This window comes from Antechinus flavipes, chromosome 3, assembly GCF_016432865.1.
Source record: "Antechinus flavipes isolate AdamAnt ecotype Samford, QLD, Australia chromosome 3, AdamAnt_v2, whole genome shotgun sequence".
NCBI classification, from domain to species: Eukaryota; Metazoa; Chordata; class Mammalia; order Dasyuromorphia; family Dasyuridae; genus Antechinus; species Antechinus flavipes.
In genome coordinates, this window is record NC_067400.1 from 299,572,606 (window position 1) to 299,599,009 (window position 26,404).

Here is a 26,404-nt window from a genome sequence, read left to right on the forward strand (position 1 = left end):
GGGTTACCAATTATTTCTAGACAAATGCTGAAGCCAAAAAAAGTTGCTTCTTTTTTAACCTAACAAGTCTAGGCAGTTCCTGAACTAAGACTAACTAAACTGAGTTAAGTTGAATCATTTTCAATGAGGCAATTGTTGCCTGCCTTCCGATTTTGGAGTAACAGTGAGCATTCAAAAGCTGCTGCCTTTAAGTCAAACTGCAGTAAAATAATAGTTTCAATTATTAACTGACATGTTTGAATCATTTAGGTTCTGTTTACTAGATATAGTTTGGAATTAGTCTTGGAAAGTAATCCAAAGTGGATTAGTGGAAAGAAAATCAGTCTTAGATTCAGCAGTACTTGGATCAACATACAAGGCTTTTGCAAAGTTCCTTAATCTTTTAGTAATGTCCCTCCTTATCCCCCCCCCACCCAAACAACAGTTAGCAGAAATTGTTAATCAATAGAGGGAGTTGGCTCACCTGGGAGCTAGCAGGACCAATGAAACCACAAGCCTGCCTTACTCCCCTCCCCCCAAAAATGATCAAAAGAAACTTTTAGGTTGGAAATCATGTTTATTTTTTTCTGGCAATTAAAATGACAGACTCTAAATGTTTTGCTGAGCAATGGGCTGATTAGCATGAGCCTTATTTAAAACAAAAACTAGAAACCAAATTCCTAAACCTCCTTCTTCTGACACTCAATCCACTTCTAATTTTGCTTAAATTTGTGTTTGAGTAATTGGTGAAATCATGTCTTATGTGATCAGTGTTATCACAATCTATTATTTTCTGAAGCTGTCATACTTGATACCTTGAGTCTGAAAGGTGCTGCCCAAAAATCCAATTCAGCTTCATTCAAAGAGACCTACGTCTCAGTGGGTGTTCTAATCATATTGAGTACAGTTCTGTGCTACACATGGCAACTTTCAGGGCAGGAGGCAGACCATTAAATGCTTTCTGAGCTCCATTAGAGCCACCCTGCTGACAGTGAAAAAAGTCCTTAGACACATAAAAATTAAATTCCCTACTAGGTAAGGAATAAGATAGTTTCTCTCCAAATATTTTTCTATTGAAAATATCTAAAAATGCACATACAGGACCAGGAATAGAGGAAGCTCGTGACGTAAAGGACTGGAACCCATATCTTCTCCCAGTATAAGGTATTCCAAAAGTTTAAAAAGCTAGTTTAGCTTTAATAGCTTAAAATTGCGCTAAGACTTTAGGGATATCTTGTAGAGTATCCCTTCCAATATGCCACAGAAACAGAGAATAAGTAATAAAATGAGTCTCAAGAATACTTTTTTTTCCCTCTTAGTAATTTGTTACTCCATTCCCATCTTTTTCCAGATTATTTATGAGGGTGAGTCAGTAACTAGGATGAATTTGATCTTCAAAATACTTTATTTTAGGAACATGATCAAAAACATTGCCATTTTTATAATGCAGCAAATATAAGCATCACACATTCAACTATAATGAGGTAATGTAGTAATACATACATTATGTTTATGAGAACGGAGATTCACCTTGGTTATTAACTCTCCCTCATACATTTTGAAATGGTATCTATAAATCAATAATCATTACTCTCCCCCTCCAATCACTATCTCATTCTCAACATTTAAATCTTTGAAAATTCACATCCCTTCAAATTACACATGGTTGTATTTTTGTAGTCCACTACAGCGGTAATATAGGCAGCTCACCAAAACAGCTTAAAATGTTTTATTAAGTATATATAATATTACAGGGAAATATTTACAAAGTTATTTTTTAAATAAAAAAAATACCTTGGCAAAGATTGCAGATTTTCAAAGCTTCAAACAGCGACAAATTGATTTAATACATATTAAAAACCAAAAAAAAAAAAAAAAAAGAGAAAGAAAAAGAAAAAAAAAAACTGACAGTAACAACACAGCTGTAAAACAACTTTGGTTTTTAAATCACTGTAAGAATGGCTACTGACAAATAGCACACCTTTAATTGCTATACAGAAAAGCCCCCAAAAGGGCCTTTGTACATAGCAAAACTGAAGTTTTCTTCATTTAGAATGGTTAATGGATATTTACAACACGTGGGATCCAATTTTTGACAATGGCTTTTTGTAAATGATGCTTCATTTAATTAAAAATAAAAATCTGCTTCTCGTCCTCACCAACCCCTATCACAAGACTTTAAGGTTCCACTGCTGTTGCCTTACAAGGAAGTCCATTAAATGTGATTTTTTTTTTTTTTGAAAAGACTGAATTTGTGAGAAACATTTTAAATAAAGCCAGAGTATATAGCCATTATGATCAAGAGCCTCAGGCACATGCTTCCCCTTATAAGGCAGGTACTAACATTTTAGCATCAGAAAAACTTCCTGTTTATTGCTGTCTCCTTCCATGGATTAATTGGATTATATTCACTGACATATGAGAACAGCCAAACTCAGGATCTAAATGGGCTTGGGAGGAATAGTAGATGATTGCTATTTGCAATCTTTCCCTATAATATGCACATAAATACAACAGACATTGCAAAAACAACAACAAAAAAACACCAAACAAAACACAAATAAAAATCATATAGAGCTGCCCTACAAATATTTTTTTTTCCTGGTTTTCACAAACAGATGAATGAATGGTGGATATATGTAGTATTTTTTTTTCCACAGAGACCACAAAAAGTACCACTAATTCTTTTTTTGTTGTTGTAGTTAAGAAAAGTGAAGAGAATTTGGAAACAATAAGATGGGACTCTACCACCACTCTCTCAGACCTCAAGGGGATTATTTAAGTGCTTTGAAATTGGCCTCTTACTAAAAGGAGTTATTCATTTCCTTTACACTGACAGGAAAGCTCCCCTGTTTTTTAAAAAGTTGTAACATTCTAATGATTTTTTTTTGGGGGGGGGGGGGAATTTGACCTAAAGGTTCATGTTTAAAAAAAAAAAAAAATCACCTTTTAAGATTTCCATAACACAAAACTTGTCAACAGAAAAAACTCTTATTTACTTTAATAAGAGTCTGAAGGGGGAAAAAAATTTAATTATAGCCAACTCTTGATTACCAACCCAAATTACTATCTACTGTGTGCAAAGCATTGAACTAGGCACTGTGGGGAGAAATAAAGAAAATGATTGTTTATTCTCCTGAAATATCTACTGGGAGATACAGGAAAAATATCTTAATATGTATGTGCATGTATGGGTGTGGGTATGTATAATTCAACATGCTGCAGCTCTGTCTGCACCTTAAAGGTAATGTCCACTAAATTATTTTGAATTCACCAAAAGGGAACTTCTTTAGAGAGGAATAATTTCCATATTTACTTTCTGAAGTTTTATATATTGGATTTACTTAAAACAAGGTATACCCATAAATAGTTGTATAGACATACATACATAAGTACTAAGTAAATAAGGATTTTGTTAGTAAGATAAAGAAAAGGGATGATCAATCTGTGAATCTGAAGAAGAAAGGTGGTATATAGGCAGGTGAGGAAGGTGGGTAAAGGGGAAGGTATTTCATAAGTAAGGGCTTAAATGCTAAAGGTTAGAAAAGGGAGTGAAAGAACTGTACCCAAGGTTATAGTAAATCAGTACATGAGGATAGGTTGGACAAAGAATAAAAAAGAAAATAACTAATAGGTGAATAGAGTTGGAGAAACCATTAGATCTTCTGAAGCATTAAAGTAACTGGGAACAGATGTTTAAGAACAATTTGATCAAAATAATGAGCAAGAAATATGATTCCTGTTGAGGTATATAGACCAAATAAATAGAAATGGCTAAAGATAGCCAAGAAAACTGCTGGGAAACTGAGTAGAACTATATTAGAGGTGATTAAAAAAACTCAGAAATCATTTCAAATATTTTTATATACCCACCCACCCATTTTACAGATAAGCAAAAAATCTGAAGTTCAAGGAAATCACTTTCCTAGAGTCACACAGTGGCAGACTAAAACTGAGATCTCATGATTTCAGTTCAGTACTCATTCCTCTACATGATTCCTCCAAGGGGTAATGTGCTTAATAAAAATAATAAAAACATGGTAAATGCTAATAAGAATAACAGATACATGATAGGTGTTCGGTATATTTTAGTAGTTGAAATGTCATATGGTTAAGACCACATGGGAATGAAGAGAGGAAAGGAAATCTAGACAGTGTTATGGAGGCAGGAATAAAAAAGACTTAAGTGATAAATGCAATATGGAAACCTAAGGAAGACAGAGTTTTTTTGTAAAAAAATGAATACATGGATATTAAAAAAAACACAAAACTACTCTGGCTGGTGGTTTCAATGTCCTCCCCCTGGTCAAACCTCTTCCAGAGCTGCTTGAGAATCAGTAAGCAAGCATTTATTAAGCACCGATGTGCTAACCATTATATCACATGCCTTAGACAAACATGACTAATTAATTTCCTCTTCACAATCTTCTGGCTGCCACTTTCTGATGGAGTTGCTTTGGTGGCAGTGAAAAGCCCCAAAGGCAGGTAGAAATAGGGAGAATACAAAAATAAGGATACTTCCTGCATAACCATCTCTGAAATATTGAGAGTTCACTATATTTAAAAAAAAAAAAAAAAAAAAAAAAAAAGGACAATGGCAGTTTAGTGAGGAATTCATTGGAAAAATCCTCATACCTGGCTATTCTTTTAAAAAATAGAGATTTGAACTTTTGCAATTTCATCTGCTTTAGCTATTTTTCAGTTTTAACAATATGGATTCCCCCTTTATACTCCCAAAGTAGAAATAACTCAGGGGAAAGAAGAGCAGCAGGAACTGATGGACTTCCTGTAACCTAGCTCCTCTATGTTAGCCAATATTTTGAGTAACACCACAAAGTGTGGGAAGGAAAAATGACAAAGTATAAAAGAAAAATAGAGCTGGCTTTGTAAAAAGTGTCTTGATTTTTTTGAGGCATCAAAAGGTCATTAAATTTTGGTTTGCCAAAGACAAACCACTTGGTCCCAACATGAAATATGAAAATTAAGTTGAGTAGTATTGAACTAGCATACAAAAGAGGCACATGGGAACATTCGGTGGACTAAGAAATAACTATCATCAATGCAACCACAGATATGACTGCTGTATTATACAAACGGGGAAAATGGCTGGTAATCAAGGGTACTGATGAGCACAAAGCTGGACAACTGACTTTTTTTTTTAATAACCAAATTATTTTAATGATCAGTTCTACCTAATTAAATACCTTTGTTTTAAATAACTACTGAAAGTAGAAAATCAATTATTTGCTCTGTGTTCACCCCAATTGTCCACATGAAATAAGCATGTGCCTATCACACAAACACACAGACACACATACTCTCACAGACACACACCCTCAACTCATAGACACATGAACAAGGTAAAAACGAGTGCTAATAATCTAAAAGTACAGGCAATCACAGCTGCCATAATGGTAAACTTCAAACCAGGGCAGGAAAGGTTTTTGTGTGTGTTTTTTTAAGGTTTTAGTCTTAGAGAAGGGAGAGGTTGAGGAGGGAATACAAGAGGATGGTGTTGATGAGTTGTTTTTCCATGCAACATAGATACAACAATAGTTTTAAAAAAGGCCCTCTGGAGGAGCTGGCCTGATGGTGATGCACTAGACTGTACTGCCATGCAGGAGATCAAAGCTCAAGTCTCAATCTTGGTTTTTCATGCCCCAGACCAAAAACTATGTGAGATAACACTGAATGATACCCTTGGGATGCTGATTTTATTTTCGCCAAAAAATTAAGACTGGAAAGCAGTGCTCTGGGAACAAGATCCATTCCTTTCAGCAACTACATTGGAATATATCACAGAACCTGGTTCAAGGAAGAGGAAAGACTCAACATCTTGTAAGACAGAAGCAATTAACAGGAGGACAAGACAGGATTTAAAAGATTGTGGGGACAAAGAAAAACAAAAACCAAACATCAAGAAAATCACAAGGTTAAGCTGCAGGGCCTTAGTTAACAACCCAAATCTAGAGAAGGTTCTGACTATTGCATTTCCCATTTAGTGAAGATGCAAAAGCAGTAATCCCTCCAGAATGAAGGCCTCTCTTCACATAGATAAGCATATGACAGATGCTAGGTGGCAATGCAAGACGTAAGATACTTTGACTTGACTTTAAAAAATCTATTTCTCTTGACCCAGAAGTAGCAGAAATATTCTGTGACCCAATAAACACTGCCTGTGAAATATACTCCTAGGAATTCTGTTCTTCAAAGTTAGAAGGAAACCATTGGTTTTTATGTTTCACAGATGTCTTGGAGCAGCCACCAACTGGTACAGGGTGAATTTCACCTTTGACCAATATTTTTAAAATTCAGCAAATTACAGGAAGTAAAGACATGGGGTTTGATAAAGGTAACATTCTGGAAAGGTACAACTTCTACCTTAATTCCTACTGAACAATATGAATCCCCCAAAACTAGTTTCAATTGGGCAATACAATATACATCTCCATAAATTTTTTAATTAAATTATAGCTGTTTTGAATATAAACTTAATCATAGCGACCGTTTAAGGGTGGTGGTGGGTCCCCTTCCCCCCCTCCCCAGATGCAAACCAGTGAATTTCCTTCTTTTCTTCTCTTCAGATAATGAATCCAGGCCATGGTGTCTGAGCACAAGTATATTCCATTCACATCTACTATCCTCCAAATTAGAGTTCATCATTCCTTTTCAATTACTCTGCAGAATTAAAGAGCAAACATGCAGTCAGTATTCAAGTACACTTTCATTCAGCAAGTTGATGCATCTAAATAGCAACTCAAGAGTCTTTATAATCAGGTATTATATGGTACATGAGTTCAAGCACACTGATCACTCAGCAGCAACCTGAAGCCTCATTAGTTTCAAAAGAAGAACAATTAATAATATATACAATTTAAGAACCACTGAGTCATCAACCAAGATTTATGGAAAGTTATTGCTGAAATTTTCTAAAGTATCAAATACAAATCAGATTTTAACTTAATTAAGAATTATATCCAGAAGAAATATGTGATTGTCATTGATTCCATTCATTAAACTTTCCCAAAAATATTGGCTAAAAAGATAGTAAATTATTAAACAAAAAAAAGATGAGATGTCGTACTGAGGACTCAAAGTTCTCATACTTGTCTTCCAAAGTCTTAGTGCCTTTCTGAAATTGCAAGAAATTAACATGTAACAAGAAAAAGAAGTATGAAGAAAAAAAAGATACAGATCACTAGAATATAGGTTCAGGTAATCAAGGGACTCCACTCTACCATATTCCATAGAAACCAGTTCACTTTTAAATGGCTTTTTATTTATTCCTAAATTACAACTAAGTAAAAACCAATAGAACCTTCACCATTCTTCTCCAAATAAATTAACAAGTGAAATCTGTTTGTTAAAAAAAAAAAAAACAACCAAAAAACCCCCAATATAAATAATGAAAATTTTGTGATTCCTACTATACAGAAATGAATCGCCATTTTCAAAAGGCTTCCCCAACATATAACAGACTTTAGAAATTAATGTTGATAAATAGCATGGAGAAATTAATTGAACAAGGAATCAAGCCCTCTTAATTCATTGTTACCCTTTGTTTCTGGGATAGTAAGAAGGGAAAAAAAAGTGATATTTATATAACATTTCAAAATTTGCAAAGCACTTGGCATGCATGACCTATTTGAGCCTCTTAACAACCATGTGAGAAAAGTCCAAGACTTATTATGATATTCATTTTATATATGAGGAAACTGAGGCAAAAAGGGGGGGGGTAGTAAATATCAAAACAGGATTTCAAAAACCAGATCACCCTTAATCCAAGCTCACTATTCCTTTTTTTTTTTTTTTTTTTTTTTCAGGCACAGCCTTCAAAGCAACATAAAAAAGACTAATGATCTATAACACTGACAGAAGCTATTCATTCCATAATCTCATACTCTTTCATGCAGAACCAAGTTAACATTGTAAATATTTACCACGTAAATCTGTTAAAAATATGGAAAGATCATAAACATATATAGGAAAAAATGAATCCATAGGACATTAATATTTCAGAAAGAAAAAGCCAATAACAAGCTTATGAAAATTTAAATAATGAAAAGATATACTTGGTAAAGGGTCAATCAAAAAGTATTTATTAAGAGCTTATTTTCTGCTAATCACTGTGTTAAGTGTTAGAAATACAAAGAAATCTAAAAATAGTTATGTTTTAACAGAAGAGACAGCATGTAAATAACTATATGTATACAAGGTATGTATAGAGTAAATGGGTGATAATCATGGAAGAGAAAGCAGCTAGGAGGAACTTGGAAAAGTCTCCTGTAGAAGGAAGCATTTGAATTCGATGTGAAGGAAGCCAAAAAAGCTAAGAGATGGAGGTTAGAAGAGAAACTATTTAATGCAGGGACAACCAGTCCCTGTGAACTAAAAAAAGGGAATTTGGGGAAGGCAGGGAAGACCATAAAGATAAGAAGGAGCAAAGTTCAGAAGGGCTTTACATGCCAAAGAAAGGACTTTACAGTTGAACCTGGAAATAATAAGAAGCCACTAGAGTTTGAGTAAGGAAGTGACATAGGCAGGCGTATGCTTTACAAAAAGATGAGGGAGGGAACTAAGTATCATTATACTGGAGATTTTTTTTTTTAATTCTTCAAAAAAAAATGTGAACAAAATTCCTGCATGAAAGCATAGAGATATGTCCTCAAAGATTATACAAGGATAAAAGAGATTCTGTCAAGATAAAGATACACCTTAGATCAGAGGTATAAAATACCCAGACTGCATACTTTGGAGGACACCCTGAATCACATTAAAATGTAATTGGAGGATATTTGACATTCTAAATACAATAAAATATGGATAATGTTAGTAATGTGGTTTATAAAGTCAACGTGAGCTATAAGAATACTTATGAATGGCTGTGTCTCCAATTTCACTGTGACTCTAACACCAGTTGTCCAGATCATTGCTCTGTCTCATAAAACAAACAATATTTTTGACAATTTAGATGAAAGTTTTGTTGTTGCTGGTCATTTGTTTTGCAAGGGGTAGGGAATGATCTGCAACCATGACACCACAGAAAAGAAAGTTCATATCTTTAAAATTTTAGCATCTTTATGACATGACAGCATCCCTTTTTATCACAGCAGTGTTACTAACATCAATGCAAAAATATTGATTTAAAAAAAAAATTCCTTGATTGAAACAAGTCTATAGTTACGAACGAATTTTAATACTCACCATCATTCATCATTCCTTTTGACTCTTTAAACGCTAAGAATTAGTAACAAGCCAAGCAAGCAGTTAGAAATTTGACACAATTAAGGCAAAATAAAAAAAAAAAACATATATAATGGCATGATATACCAACTATTTAACTTGTATAAAACCTATTTAATTTTGAGGGTGACTTAAAAAAAAAAACTAAAAACCTATAATCAGATATGGTTGATTTCTTTGGATTCTACACTTACTCCCTCCTCCTCCTCCCTCTCCATCCCCCTTCCCAGTAGGTTTATTCTGAAGAAAGCTCAGTTTGGAACATAAGCCCAAGGCCTAGGTTTAAGAAACCCCAAATCTGGCAATATCCCAAAATGGAATCTAAAGTTTTGCCACTAAATTACAGAACTTGTAAAGTTCACTCTGAATCATTGTGGCAATAAATAAGTGGAAACATTTTCTTAGGAAAAGAATGGTCAAGAAGAATCTCAGTTCTCCACAAAGTATGATGGAAGCACTCTCTCTATACTACTGAGCCAGTCCAAGTTAGGAACTGGCTTTTTTTGGGGGGAAAAAAAAAAACAACCCAGTATAAACAAACTGATATAAACACCTACCATTAAGGGGTTCCTCTACAGCTTTCTGGAAAATATTTAAAATAAATTATATGAAAATTGTATTTGTTTTATGTTCTTTAATATTTAGGCTACTTTAAGCTAATATTTCATAATACTATGGAGTCTAACATCTAAATATCCAAGAAAATAAAGTTTATGCCTAATAATGTTAACTCAGATCATTAACATATAATAATTGAACTCTTCTTATTTATTTACTATCAAGAGTTATTCTTTCTGGGAAAGAAGTGATTTATTATTTTAAAAATTCAAATCACAAAAAACAGTAATCAATTGAACAAACATTATTTCTGCAAGAAATGGGAATGGATAGAATTCACCTTAAAAACCACACAAAATAAACCATGAAATGTAGAAGGAAAAATTGTTAAGTTTTATGAGCCAATTAGATCATAGAATTAGAGCTGGAAAGTATTGTTGAAGTCATCTGGTCCAACCATTCATTTTACAGAAGAAGAAACAGAGGCCCCAAAAGGCTAAGTAACATTGAATGCCGATTACAATACCTTTTGGGGATAAGGAGATGCATAAAAATGGATTTTGATAGCTTTTCAGACATATACATTTTAAACAGTTTGTCAGATTAACAATGTGTGTTTAACCTATAAGCAGTTCTTAACTTGGATCATTTCTGGTGACATGAATATGGTCAAGCTCTGATGAAGCTTTATGATGAGCTCAATGAAATAGTTGATTTCCATATAATGTCTGGGGCTCAGTACTACTTGTGGAGGATTTAAATCAGTTTTCCTTTTAATTTTCTCTGCCTAGATCATCTCTCTTCTCTTGAGAGTATTCTGAGAATATGTGATAAAATTCAATGACGGAATGTCAGGAAGAAAAAGTTAATGAAATGAAAAGGAGAATAAACTAAATAATTCATAAGATACAGTTTAAAAATTAGTCTTACAACCATATCTTTTTATTTTTAAACACATTAAAACTAATTGTTTTTTGAATGGAAGACCATCTGTCCTCAGCTGTGTTTTTTAAAAGAAATTCCTTTGTGAGTTTATTTATGGCTTGATTAAAGTTACTTAAGTTCTTTTGTTGTTGTTGTTATTCTGATAATTTAGATTATCTTATTTTATGTCAATATTTGGATAATGGATAACCATTTATGTTGTCAGTTTTTTTGGCACATAATTAGGCAAAATATTTTCTAAGAATTTCTTTTGTTTCTTCTTTATATACTATGAATTATTTTTTGATTTTTGACACCAATGATTTGATTTGTTTAAACTAAGTAAGCTAAAGGTTATTTTATTTTTTGGGGGAAAAAAAGCCTCATTTTATTTACCAATTCAATGGAGGTATTTTTGGTTTCCATTTCTTTGATGTTTGGAATTTCTATTTTAGTGGTTAGTTGGACTTTTTTGATTTGTTACTTTTTTTTAATCCCCATTGCACATCAATCATTTGTCTTTTCTTTTTCAATTATGTACAGAAAATGTTCAGAGGTATGAATTTTCCCCTAAGGATTGTTCTGATAACCACCTTACCCCCCCCCCCCTTTTTTTTTAATAGTCACATTGCTGCCATTTTCTTTAGTGAAATTAACTATGGTTTCTACAAGTTGATACATGACTCATCAATTCTTGGGGAATAATTTAATCTTCAATTAATTTTTTATCTTTTCTTTACAGACTCTTTATTGAATATCATTATTAATGCACCATGATCAGTAAAGGATATATTTAATATATCTGCTTTTCCATACTTGTTTGCCAAAAAAACTTTTATAAAATTGCTATGACATTTGAAAGATATTTCTTTCTATCCTCATTGTCATGCCTCAAGATCTATCATATATAACTTTTCCAATATTCTATTCAGTTCCTTGACTTCTTCCTTATTTATCTTTTTATTAGGTTTGTCTGAAGGAAGTATAGAATTCTAACTGTCCTCAAGGTTTTGAGTTTTGCAGGCTTCCAGTATCTTTGTCTCACTCCTTAGTTAATCTTCCAAGTTTCTGTCTGAAGGCCAACAGATAAAGGCTACTGGTGTCCCTGACTTGTTCTTGCCTTTGTGTTAATAGAAGAAGGCTTTGACTTTTCCTGGAACATCCCTGTCCTGGGACTTATTATGGCCATAGGCTCACAATGTTCCTAACTAACCTCTGGTTTGCACTCTTTTTTAATATTCTGAGAAAAAAATCTGAAAGTATCTTGGCCATGATGGGTATTATAAATTGATCTTAGCTACTGTCATGAGTTTAAAGTTATCAATATGATTTTTAAAGGCTCATTCAATCCATTTCTTTGCTACTAAAATTACTAATACTAAGTTCAAGTATAGAATTATGGCTACTCATTAGAAAATACAAAAACAGAAAACTGGGTAACATCAACTTCAATGGAATGATATCAGTTTTTTACCAACTTGGTAAAATTCTATGTAAAGAATAAAAGGTTTAATATAGACCATTAGTGATTCCTGCATTCATCAGACTTGCAACTCATTATGTTAATAGAAACTTACCCTAGACGGTGGTATAGTCTTCTGATTGGAAGCTGAAATCAATAAAACATCAAAAAAAAAAAAAAAAAGATGATCAGAATTTCACAAAGAAGCTTAAGATAAATGATACTTAATTTTATTAAGTTTAAACTTGAGAACAACTTGACAGCAAGTGTCAGCTCAATATAACACAATTTATATTATTTATTATTATTCTTACATCCTAGGTAGTTCATAGTCAATGGAGAATAAATTATTGTAATTTTTGTATTGCAGTTTCATTTGCATAGAAATGTTGCTGCCAAGTATATCTTAAGAAAAAATGTGTTATTTTTCATTTGTTTGTTTTCTTTACAGTCAGTAATCTTTTATCCTCCTACTATACTTTGTACAACTCGCTTTTATGTAAAAGCCATGACACCTCAGGAACAGAATTAACAGATGTAGTTTTGTCTCTGGGGGGAGTTATCATTTGCAGGGTCCTTTCTTAAAGGCAACACAGTCAAGACTATCTCAAGGGCACAGAATTAGGCAAAGAGTAACTCATGTTGGGGAAATCTATTGACTTACCTGGAAAGTAAAAACTCTTTATAAAAGGAAAAGTAATCTAAAGTACTATTTTTTTTCTTCTTGACAAAAATTACAGACATTTATGAGACATTTACAATCCCATAAAACTTTATGCTGAGAGACACCATGTACTTCAGTCAACTCCTATTCTTGCAGGGTCCCTTCTCAACATGCTCATAATGCAATTTACACAAGAAATGAAGATTCTATCTGAAATTTTTGTTGGGGGTACAAATTTTAACCTTAAGACACTGAGCTGTATTTCTTAGCAGCATTATGTTTTAGTTTAAGCACAACACTTACTTTCCCCTTCAAAATAACACTTAAACTCAGTGTTTTGGTTTGTGCTCTCATCTCCTAGGTATCTGATTCCTAATTATTTTTAAGGAGTTGTCCGAAAAGCAATCTTGCATGTATACATTGATGAAACACATTTATAAACAATGGTAAACATAGGAAAATGAAATTTATGTGATTCAATCATATCTATTGATCTGATCAGATCTTTGACTCAACAAATCTAAGTACATAAAAGTCAGATGTTACCAGATGTTTTATTTCTACCTTAATCCCATTAATAGGGTTGTTGTACAAAAAAGTACTTTGTAAATGAACATAACTATTAATCTTTCTTAACAGACTGTTACTCCTCATATAGGGGCTTATGACAGATAAAAAGTACAGTGTCAAGATTTTTTGAACAAGTTAAAACCCTTACCCATATGAATAGAGTCTTATTTTCAATGCATTTCTGTACAGTGACCTTAGAATATATCTTTCTGACTCTTAACATACTTAACAATTTACTTCCTAGTTTCAAATATTCATGAAAAATTTTGCTTGGCTCAATGTCCTCTCTTTCCTTCACAGTCCAGAAGTAAATCTGATTATAATGTGGTTTGTATCAATCTAGATTTGCTTACATAAGAATGCAATTGAACATTAATGTATTAAACTAGTGGTTCTCAAACTTTTGTTTTCAGTATCTTTATCCTATTAAAAATTATTGAGGATCTCTCCAAAAAGTTTTTATTTGTCTGGATTATATTTATAGACATTTACCATATTGGAAATAAAAACTATTTTTGAATTTGTAGACCCTCTAAAAGGGTTTCAGAGATCCCCAGAATTCTCTAGAGTCCTAGAGGGGTCCTCCTCTAGACTCTAGAGAATTCTGGGGATCTCTGAAACCCTTTTTAAATAAGGGGCCAGTTCACTGTCCCTCAGACTGTTGGAGGGCTGGACTATAGTAAAAACAAAAACTTTGTTTTGTGGGCATTCAAATAAAGAAACTTCATAGCTCTAAGTGAGGGGGATAATCGTCCTCAGCTGCCGCATCTGCGCCTGTGGGCCATAGTTTGAGGACCCCTGGTCTAGAGTCTAGACCATACTTTGAGAATCACTGCATTAAACAGTAAAAATAGCTTTTTTTTTTTTTTTTTTTAAGTAGGGAGACTTTCCAAGTGATACACGGAAACCCTTTAAAAAGAAGCAAGCCTTATTTCAATGATTCTAGTTAGCTTCTTGAATTTTCTTTCTTATTCTATCCCATTAAGTTTTTATTCTTATCTCCTTGACTCCTTTTGTGAATATCAAAATATCTCCCATTTAAAAAAAAAAAATCCACATTCAGTTAAAAAAACCAAACCAAACCAAAACAATAACAACAAAAAAAAAAACCCTCCAGAAAATAAATCCTAAAATTCTAAAATAATGTTACAATTAAGGCTACAAATGTAAATACTCAAGAAAAATGCACAATTTAAAATTCTTATAACAACTTGCCATACAGGAGACAGTTCAGAGTTTGAGAATGAAGTAGTTTAAATGCTTAGTAAGTAATACTGGAACAAAGCCATTCTAAAGTAAAACATGGGTAATGGTGAGAACTAATGGGAACATTTAATTTTTACTTCCAGATCAGTATATTCAAATCTGCAACCTTAATGTTACATTATGTATGTGAACAATGATACATAAGTTCTGAGTATATAGCACCACCACCTAAATAGAAACTCCCCTGTACCTTTTTTCTTCTTGCACATCAATTGACCGAAGGAGTCCCTCTCAACTCTGGCATCAAACAAGTTTGTTTGAAAAGTTAATTTAAGATATTCTCAATAAGATGTAAGACTACATTCTTAACACATATTATAAGAAGTCGAAAATTGTGTGAAGTTAAAAATAAAAATAATTCTAAGTACCTGTCAGAAATTTGTCATCAGGAGAACTTAAGCTCCTTGAGGGCAAGAACTGGTTTGTTACAGTGTTTTCTTGCCTTTGTGATAACAGTGCCTAGTACATGGTAATATATTAAGAAACAAAACAAAACAAAACAAAAAACCCTATGGCTTATTTCCAAAGTTGAAAGTTTGTAATTGCCCAGATGCTACATTCTAGATTACAGTATTCCCAGTATGCGCAAAGAAAAAAGAAGAAGAAAAAAACCACGGGGAGAAAGTTACTAAATTAACAATTACTGAAAAATGTCAGGTTAGAACTATAGAATACAAAATTAAAGTACTAAGCCCCCCAAAAAATGCTCTCCTCACTAATGGAAGCATTTCTAAGCTCAGGGGCAATTGTCCTATAAACTAGATATCAAATTCAGTAGCACCCTGCAAAACTACCCAGAACAAGAATAAAATATGATTGAGAAGTTTAACCCAACATAGATAATGTTAATCTGTAGTTTTCTATAGTCTATATGTCAATACGTTCAATATGTCACTATATGTTCAATATATGTCAAAATGTTGCTATAGGACTTTTTTTATTTTAGGTTACAAAACTGTTCAAGTACATCTGATAAACCAGCAGTGTCACTTTGAAGTTTCAAGAACTATATACATGATGATTACTCTCCATTCACATAAAATAGATTCATAAAAACAGAATAAGCATCAACCCTTTGTATATATCTAAAACAACCAAAGAAGCTGAGATTGCCTTGGGATTATCAGCCATAATTTTTCAGATATAAGAAAGGTAAGTTTAAAAAAAAAAACTTGATTGTGAAAATGCTCAATGAAATTACAAATCAGATGAATTAGAGTAAGACTAGTTATATGAGAGTATCTTTTAAATTGTGAGGGGTGTGTGTGTGTGTGTGTGTGTGTGTTTGCAAATCATACAGGAGAAAACCCAGAATGGATAACATAACTTAATAAGACTTCATTTGGAGCTGCAAATTCAGACAGGAAAGTAACATTTTGAAATGATAAGGTATCACTTAAGAACTGATCTGGCTTACAAAAAATTCATTTATACAACTTAAAAGAAATCTATCTATTGAAGTAAATCCTAATATAGTAAGAACTCATCAATTTTAACTCCACTAATGAAATTTAAATTAACCTAGACAATTGGGTTTGGGTTGTTGTTACTAGTTTTTGTTTTTGTTTTTTAAAGCTGTTTTCACCTAAGGAAAAGATGTTGTTTAAGCAAATAACTAGTGTGAACCAGATTATTTTGGAGGGAAAAGGAGAAGCAGGCAGAGGGGAAGGTATATTAAATTCATTTAAAAGAACAAATTCTTTCCAAACTCTTTTGAAAAGTTGTTCTATAGGGAGTACATTTTTCTCCTTAGTTTGTTAAGGGTATAACAAGAGAAATGAAAAAAATAAGAAGGCAGTTTTGTAGTTTAATATAAGGAAAACCCTCTTAACAACTAGAATCATGCAAAAAATAAAATCAGATTCTGATGCCAGGCATCTTCAAAGCAGAGACTACATGGTCAATTGTTGAGGATCTTATAAAGGAAAGCTGATTTTGGGTGCAGGTTGGTATGCCTGGCACATAGCAGGTACTTAGTAAATGTTATCTCTGAGTTGCTGTTCTATCAATTTTATCACTTGGAAGTGTCCATTTATAAGTTAAAAATCATTTGCAGAAATTAGGTTTTCTTTACAAATTGATAAATAGGATTAGGATTAAGTGCCAACTTTAAAAGCAATAACTTAAATTTAAAAAATTTTAAACCCTATACAGTTTGAATTCTAAAACATTAAGGTAAAAGAATAATAAAATATACTTTAGAGCAAAATCTTATTTCACATTTAACTAAATTAATTTTAAAACATGCTTTGAAATTCATTGCTTTTTAATGTGAATGGTAATAATTCTGTTGTTGGTATTTTTAAAGAGTTTTAAAAGTTATCTATTATTCTTTGCTCATAAGAAACCTTCACATTTATTAGATTGTGTGTTGGTATTTTTAAAGAGTTTTTAAAATTATCTATTATTCTCTGCTCATAAGAAACCTTCACATCTATTAGATTGTAGGCAGACTCATCTGCAAATGGTTAGGATTCTGCAAGTATATTTTAACATACACACATTAATACTCTGATTCAAAATTATTCATTAAAACATTTATTGACCCACTTCTAATTTGAATTTAACTAAGTGGACTCTTCTTTAAAAGGAGACTATGATATAAGCCTCCTATTAATTCCAACTGTCTCATTTCTCCAAATGGTTTGAAATGACTGAAATTAGTTGTTGTAAAAAGAATTTCTCCCTCCCCCCAATTATTATTCTCTACAAATCCTTATTTTTAAACTCAAAGCTTTTCATAATCCTTTCTGTACCTAAAATGAATAAATCAGGCAAAAACTTTAAATTCCATAATCCAAGGTTTCAGAATAAAGTGACAGAAAATAAAGTGCAACTTACCCACAAATTTCATGTAAACTAGACCGAGCAATTCTGCAAGGGCAATGATACCCAAGCCTGAAATCATGAGAGGGCCCTGCGTAGGAGAACACTCTGCCAAAAACAAACATTACTTTATGTTAAAAGCTTATATGAAACAATTTCATTTCATTTATTTCATATAGAAATACAGTAGCTAAGTAGTGCAGTGAATAGAGTGCTGAATTTGAGGTCAAGAGACTTGAATTTATGCATGTGAATAAGTCATTTACCCTCTCTTGGCCTCAGTTTCCTTAAATATAAAAATGGAGAATAATAGGACATACTTTGAAGAACTGTGGTGAGAATCAAATGAAATGATATAGGCAAAATACTTTGCAAGCCATAGAATAATATATAAATGCTAGCTGTTTTTGTTACTATGATTGTTGTTGTTGTTATTATTATTAGCATAATTAACAACAGTTCATTCTATGACTTTCTGTTATCAAGAAAAAAGAATGATTTACTTGATCTCATTTAAAGAGCAAATGCTTTTTTAAAATGTCATGAAAGCTTTGATAAAATGACAATTTTATCTTTATTTTTATAACTTTAAGGAAGTTATACACACTGAATGTCATGTTATATAAGATACCATTCCTCTAGAACCCTAACTAAATAAGATTTCACTGAAAACCTACTTACTCAACCATTCTCCAATTGATGGGCAGAGGAAGATAGTCTTAAAGACACTAAAAATGGCTCCAGCAGAACCAGGATAACCCTGGAAAAGCTGAGTAGATCCTGAGTTGGAATATTCAAAAGTTGTTGGAGAATATCTGTTTCTCTATTTTTGGGAAAAAAAAACAGATACCATTCCTCTAGAACTCTAACTAAATAAGATTTCACTGAAAACCTACTACTGAGATAGTGGGTGATTTTAAAAATTAAGAATTTGAATTATAGTGAAATCTAATGAATTAGGTTTAGGGGAAGTGAATGTGCAATTATTGGTAATTTTTATCAGAAGTAACATAAAAGTTTAAGATTCTGAGAGATGATTAAAGTTGAGAAGATCAAGAAAAAAATGGGTACTAAAAACAGATAATCACAAAGTAAATAATCATAGGGCTTTATAATCCCTGAATGTTTCTTTGTTATAACATAAGACCAATGGAAGTCATGTGTTTGAACTTCTCATCCCAGGGCTACATACAAATATCTCTGGATCTTTAAGCCTGCAAAATGGATAGTCTTTTTTTTTTTTTTTTAAAGTATTGTTGAATTACATTTCAGAAAACTATTAGAGGTATCTAAAATCAATAGTTTAAACTAGAAACAAGTGAGCTTACAGGTTACCTGCTACAAATTCACTGTCAAAATCTAAAAGGACAATGCCATTTTATATATCTATGATTACCAGCCTCTAAGTCCTAAGAGGACAAGAATTATATAAAAACTTATGTTATACCCAGGACCCAGCACAATGTTCTGGTTTCAAAAGTCTCTATTGGAATAAAGGAATTGAGTAATATATTTTGTTTTGTCTATTTGCTTTGGTCTGCCTTTTCATTCAAGAAGGAAAATTCCTGGAGAATAAGGGGCACTTGAATTTTTATAAGCTAAATGATATGCCTAACTAACTATGATTGCTTAAGTGCTAAATAACAGGAATACTGCTAAATGCTATATAGACTATGAGAGATAAAAAAAAAAATTTGTGCATGATGAATTTGTAATACTTGTAAACATCCTCAGAAAGGTATAAAAATGTGAGACAACACTGTTACAATACTCTTAGCTCCTTTGATGAAATGATGAGAAAATATAAGGAAAAAAAATACCTTGACTATATAACAAATATCTCATTGCACTAAGAAGATGTCATTTCTATGTGGCTTCAGCAAAAACCATTTCTTTTCTTTCAAGCAATCCTCCCCCAAACTGGATACTAACTACAGTTTTGCTTCTAACCAATGATCAAACAAGTCATCTATAAAAAAAATGTTTTCATAACAATGGAGAAAGAATTCATTCTTGTTGGGTGGAAATGAGTTTTTTAAAAAATTAAAAGAATCCCAGTTGGGACAAGAGAAATTGTTTTTAACAGTACAGTACTATTAATGCAAAAGAAAGGAAATATAACTATTCTAAATATAAAAAAACATATTTCTTACTTGTGATACACAGGCTTAGTCCAATGACAGCAAAGATGTAACCCAATAACTGCAGAATCAATATACCAATGGCAAAGAGAGTCATCCCAAAAGCTGGGGGAAAAAAAACCATATAAACTAAATTTTTGAAAGAGAAACCTTTAAAAGCTTTTATTTCTCTTTAGGCATTTAAGATCAAAGAAATGAATACTAATTCTTTGGTTTCTTATTTTTAGAAGTTACAGGCAAAAATCATTAGGAAAATAATAAGAAATTTACATTTCCTGTGGAAATCTAAGTCTTTAGAACTATAAAACGTAAGAATAGTCCTCTTTTCTACATTTGTCCCAACAACAGGAGGCTAGCCCAACATTTTTTAAAACATGTAATATCTTTAAAATGACACTTTTATAATTCCACTGTATTTTATATATTTTTCTTTCCATATGGCTTTTTCATGCTCACACAAAATTGCTCTGGTGAAGAATTTCATTATGCAAATGTGTTCCTTCTTATAAACATTGCAATGTCTACCAAATTACCTGGCCACCTAATGAGGTTTTTGAAGTTATAACAAATGAACCCCTGTTCTCAAAATGCACTAGACTCCATTTACATGACCAAAAGACTAACAGATACCAGAAAGATTAGAGTATTTATTAATAAAAAATATCTTGGTAATTTATCTTCAAGGTAAAATAAATCATTTTATTACAGTGTGAATTTTCATAAAGCACACTTTTAAAAAATTGAAATACTAAAGATTGATGTACATATAGTCTATTCATCTCACTCCCTGTTAAATTATAAAATTCAAAGTTTACCAAAAACAGATCAAAGAACATTTTCTGCTTTATGAACTAAAGCACTATTCTGTAGAAGTCCTTTTAAAATAATGCAAATAATGAAGAAAGAAATGGGAAAGAGATTAGTTTAGCATATACATCATAACATTTTTTTTGAAAGAAGGCCATTAGAAAGGAAGTGTTGACCACATTATTTTTATTTCTTATATAAATGTAAGATGTAGAAATCTTTTGTAGAAAAGGTTTCACTTTGCTTTTTTCTTTTATGATGACCAAACTGTGGTAAGAATAAAAAGAAATATCAAGCCATTACACAGCATGATTTCAAATCGACTGACTGACATCAAATATATATGAAAATAGTTCATGAAATAAAATTGCTTTTTACAGAAGTTTTGAATGCCTCCAAAACCTAAAGCAGCTTAAAAATTATATCACAGTTTAAAGGTTATAATACCAAGAATAACTTGAAAAATGTTTGAAGTTATTTTTGTTTAAAATTTTAAAAATTATTTCCAGCAAAGATAAAAGTAAATAAATGGCAAATGGGCAAAACATATAAGAAGAAATGAATCTTTACCTGTCATAAATACGCAATATTGGAGTAGCACTAAAGTCACAGTAGGGATTACAATTAAACCAAGTCCAGCAGCATTCTTTACTGAATATTCACCTGTTAACAGCAAAATTAATTTTAATTTTTGTGTATATTAAATTACAACCACAAAGAAAATAAAGTATTTTATATCTTTAAAAATATTTTTCTTAACTTTTTAGTGAATAGATACTACAGAATAGTATTCTCATGTAAAAAAAAAAATTAAGAAACAAGCATTTTAAAGTGGCAAGATCAGTAATTAAGTCTCAATCAAAATCTGCTTCACCTCAGATTCAGCACTTCTAAAACTGAATTCAACATCTTTCTTGCCTCCAAACCGATTTTCTACTTGTAACCACTGAATTTCTGCCTATAACTTACATTCTTCCATTATTTTTGTCTTATTTCACTTTATCTTATCTATTCCTAAGTTCTGCCATGTCTTCAATTGAAGAGTTTCTCATATTCATCCTTTCTTTAACATTCTGATTATTACTATCCTAAATCCAAATCCCTTATCGCTTCATGCCTAGATGACTACAATAAATGCCAATGTGTTCTAATTCCAATTTTTCCCTCATTTAACCCAAACTGCATGCTACTACAAGATTAATTCCGCCTATCATTTTGAAATATTATTTTTCAATTCAAGAGCTTGTGACAATTTCCTATTATATCAAATCCAAATTTCCCATTATATCAAATCTAAAATCTCACTGTTTCTCAAAGTTCTCCATAATTTATCTCCATATTAATTACCAACATTATTTCTGACTACTTTCCAAACATGTAAAATGTTTCAGGTTTGTCTCTATCATAAACATGCTCAAAAATTCACTTAAAAAACAAAACAAAACAGAATCATAGAATTTGATAGGAATTCAAAAATATCCATCGACATTATTCCATATACAAAAGGAATCCTTGATATAATAACATACTCACCAAGTGATCATTCAGCCTCTACCTGAAGACTTCCCAGGAGGGAGAACCCACTACTCTCTCTCTCTCTCTCTCTTTTTTTAAAACTTTTTATTGATCGAACCCATGCCAGGGTAATTTTTTACAGCATTATCCCTTGCATTCACTTCTGTTCCGGTTTTTCCCCTTTCTCCCTCCACCCCCTCCCCCAGATGGCAAGCAGTCCTTTACATGTTGAATAGGTTACAGTATATCCAAATACAATATATGTGTGCAGAACTGAACAGTTTTCTTGTTGCACAGGGAGAATTGAATTCAGAAGGTATAAATAATCAGGGAAGAAAAACAAATATGCAAGCAGTTTATATTCATGTGCCAGTGTTCGTTCTTTGGGTGTAGCTGCTTCTGTCCATCTTTGGTCAATTAAAGCTCTCTTTATCGAAGAGATCCACTTCCATCAGAATACATCCTCAAACAGTATCGTTATTGAGGTGAGAACCCACTACTCTCAAAGCAACCCATTCCTCTTCTGGACAACTCTAATTACTATGAGATTCCCTGACATCAAGCTAGCTGCCTGACAATTAAGTTGTTGCCACTTTGCAACTTTGTCTCGTTGTCTTCTGGGGCCAAACAGAACAAATCTATTTCTCCTCCACATGACAGGCCTTCAGATACTTGCCCCTAAGCCTTTTCTTTTCTAAGTTAAACATGACCAGTTCCTTCAATCAATCTTCATATGGCTTAAATTCAAAGGCCCTTCACCATCCTGGTTTCTCCCTTCTAGAAACACTTCAGCCTTCTAAAACCACAGCAACCAGAATTGAGCACAATAATCCAGAAGAGGTAGAGTACCATGGAACTATGACCTTGTTATTCCTGGAAGTTATATTCCTCTTAATGCAGTCCAAGATCATGGGAGTTTTTAAAACAAAACAAAACAAAACAAAAAAACCCAAAATGAAAAAAAAAAATGCTGACATTTGTTACAATCAGCTTTCAATCTATTTTTCAAGCCTTATCTCACAGTATTCCTCTCTACTCTCTACATTTCAGTGAAAATGAAGTATTCACAGCCCATCAAGCTCTGAATTTTCTTTTTTTCTCAGCAGCATTTTTCCAAATACATGTAAAGATAATTTTCAACATTCATTCTTCTAAGATTTTGTGTTCCAAATTTTTTCTCCCTCCTGAAGAGAACAAGTAATCCAATATAGTTTATACACGTATAATCCTTTTAAACATATTTCCATATTTGTCATGTTGTGCAAGAAAAGTCAGAGCAAAAGCAAACAACAACAAAGCTCTGAATTTTCTATCACATAACTGCCTACCTATTCCTAGGATGCCTTCCCACTGCCCTTTTACCTGTTCAATTCCTACCAATAATTTGATACCACCTAATCCATGAAGCCTTCCCTCAGATTTCCTATTAAGGAAAGCCCCTTTCCCCTATCTAATCAATAAACTTTTATTAAGCATTCTATGCCAAGCACAGTGCTACTTAAAATCTATTATAGTACATGCACTTTTGTTTTATGTTATATTTTCACGTCAGATATCTGTCGTTCTAAACTTCTTAAGTTTTCAAGAAGCTTACAAATAAGAGAGTATCCTAAATTTTTTTTATCTCTCCTCCCTCCACTTTTTTGCTGAGGTGATTGGGATTAAGTGACTTGCCCAGGGTCACACAGTTAGGAAGTGTTAAGTGTCTGAGATCAGATTTGAACTCAGGTCCTGTTAACTTCAGGGCTAGTGCTTTTCCATTGTGCCACCTAGCTGCCCCCCCTACCTCCCCCATTCCTAATACAGCATTCTGCTGGCAATGCATTTAGTGTCCAGATAAGTATACTTCACACCCAAATTATGTTTATTCCTATGCCTGTGTTTGTATAAATATATATGTAGTACAGCAAACACAGGCATAGGAATAAACATGTTTTAGGTGTGAAGTACATTTATCTGGACATACACGTATATATATACACACACATATTTATATATTTTAATACATATATAAGTAGGAAAAATGTATATAAACTTATATATTTGTATATCCACATACATATATTTCCTTTTATTTATCTAAACTAAAGTTCTTATGAGAAAATAGGCAGGCAATAGGTCTTATAATACTTTTCTTCTCCCACAACACCCAGCATATTGCTGGGAACATAGGAGGTGCTCAATTATTATTTATAGACTATTGAGCTTCATGTGGTCAGTATATCCCAGGGTCCAGAAGTACCTGAGTTGACCCACTTTAAAATAACACACTGTACTGAATTAATGCAATAAAGATAATGTCACAACTCTATACCCTGAGATGAAACCTTTGTTACTCAGTATAACTTACCTGGTACAAAGAGAACGGCCCCAACAATAACAACCACGGTAAGGGCTAATCCAGCAATAATTAATCCAATAGTTTTTTCACTTGTACAGTTGGATTTATACTTAAGTGCTTAAAAGGAAAAAAACAAGAGAGTTACTTCAACTCAATCTTAAACAAACATTTTTCTTCTACAACTTCTTGTAATTAAAAACAATAATAATAACTAACTTTAACTCTAAATACAATAATAGTAACTTATCACTTTAGGTAAAGCTATGCCACTTTATTGGTCAGCTTCAATCCCTCAGATTTTTAATTCAAATAGAAAATTATAGTTAAAATGGCTATAAAGGAGCTCCAATTTCTCTCCCTTATCAGCAGAGACAATCATACAACCATATCCTTCTTGGCTAAGTTATTCCATGAATACTCCACAGGAAGCTAAGAGGAGAGATGGTGAGTTTTAAAAAAAAATGGAACCATACAAATTCTAGAAGAGCAGGCTCTATGTTACATTAAATGAAATGATCACATAAACCACTGGTTTTCATAACAAAACAGGAGATAAAATGTATATAATTGAAGTTTTCATACTTAAAAGAAAATTAAAGGAAACATTTTTATATTCTCTCTCTATATATATTATACTCATTCATCATTTCTATTACAAATTATCAAAAGTTAGCATCCCAATTTTTTTCCCTGACAACAACTTTGCTATCAATTCAAAAATAGCAAATGTTATAGGTACTTTAAAAAACTGCATTAAAGATTTACTTTTCTAATCATGTTTTAGTTTGCTAAAATTACTTTATGAGAAGCAGCACAGCATAGTAAAAGGGGGTTGACCCTAGAATCCAGAAAACCTATATTCAAGCTCTGCCTCTGCACTTAATGGTAATTCTGGAACAAGTGATCCAGACGATAGAGGAGTAGACATTTTATTTTCTCTAGGCTTTGTGAAATCTCAAAAACTTCCCAAAACAGTAATTATATTTAAGAGGTAAAGCAATTGCAATTATCTCCACAGGTCAAGATACTAAGAACCTAACAATATTAGGACCTGATGAATTGATAGCCCAGAAGACTAAGATCATTCAACTCTCCCTCTCCCAACAATCTACCAAACTGACTTATGTGCTGGGATACACTCAGCATTTCCTTCTTGCTGCTGCAGCCTCTGCTAGTACACCATTTCTCTATTCTCTCACCTATGTTCTTTGAGGACAATCAGCAGATACCAAAACTCTGTCTGTCCCCTTGGGGAGGAAGAGAAAGCATAGGAAAGTGGAAACTATAGGATACAAGAAAATGGAATAGGATGCTAGCATGTGGGAGTGAGGAAAAGGGTTAGAAAACTACATGAGGTCTTTAGAAAAAGGGCCTGGAATCCAGCTGTGCCCATTTTTGCACCTCTCCTCTCCCCCACTCCTGAACATACTTGGGAATGAAACTGGCAAAAATGAATTTACCAATGTGGGAGGAAACTGAGAAAGCTGTGACACTTAAAATGAAGAGGATCTGCCATCAAAGGGTAAAGAGTCAGAAAATGTACAACAGGGAAATAAAAAAGCAAAATCACTAAGGATTTTAGGGGGGAAAAAATTTGGTAAAACAAAACAAAAAACCTTGAAGTAAAAGAGAAAAATCAACAGGAAGTACATTAAAGCATAAAGGAAAGTAACCACCAAGCCATTTAAATGATTAAAATTTTCTAAATAAATATTGTAAGACAAAGGAAATTGAACAAATACTTGACACAGCAAAGAAACCTAATTATTCCTTTAAGAATATATAATCACAGTGGAATATTGATGAATAGTTCAAAACAGAAATAAAAATCCTAAAAGTAAAAACTAAACGGGAAAGAAAGTTATAGAATTTATGGCTTGCATAGCAAAAATAATTATCTAAATAGGAAAACTTGAATCCATGGTGGTAAAGTTTTCTCTGCAGAAATAAAAGGGAAAACAAGTGATAGGGAATAACACCTACTAAAGGCAGCATTTATATATCATTTTAACATTTGCAAATTGTTGTATATTTATTGTCATTTAATCCTCACAACAACACTATACAGTAAATATTGTTATCATCTCCATGTTCCAGATGAGGAAATG

General features: G+C 32.5%; 1 protein-coding gene across 3 annotated transcripts in view; it reads right to left on the reverse strand.

Annotated features, from left to right (window-relative positions):
• Positions 1 to 536: 536 nt before the first annotated feature.
• Positions 537 to 26,404, reverse strand: part of CD47 (CD47 molecule) — an 88,067-nt gene continuing 62,199 nt past the window's right edge. Inside the window, exons 4-11 of one of the 3 annotated variants that reach the window (XM_051985240.1) lie at positions 24,306 to 24,413; positions 21,011 to 21,103; positions 19,646 to 19,738; positions 17,508 to 17,600; positions 12,282 to 12,313; positions 9,780 to 9,804; positions 9,184 to 9,216; positions 537 to 6,657 (exon numbers count right to left, since the gene is read on the reverse strand). In XM_051985240.1, the coding sequence (XP_051841200.1) occupies positions 6,653 to 6,657; positions 9,184 to 9,216; positions 9,780 to 9,804; positions 12,282 to 12,313; positions 17,508 to 17,600; positions 19,646 to 19,738; positions 21,011 to 21,103; positions 24,306 to 24,413 (482 nt within the window). In that variant the 3' untranslated portion in view covers positions 537 to 6,652. The remainder of the gene's footprint in view (positions 6,658 to 9,183; positions 9,217 to 9,779; positions 9,805 to 12,281; positions 12,314 to 17,507; positions 17,601 to 19,645; positions 19,739 to 21,010; positions 21,104 to 24,305; positions 24,414 to 26,404) is intronic. The other 2 variants (XM_051985242.1, XM_051985243.1) reach the window with 2 other exon arrangements.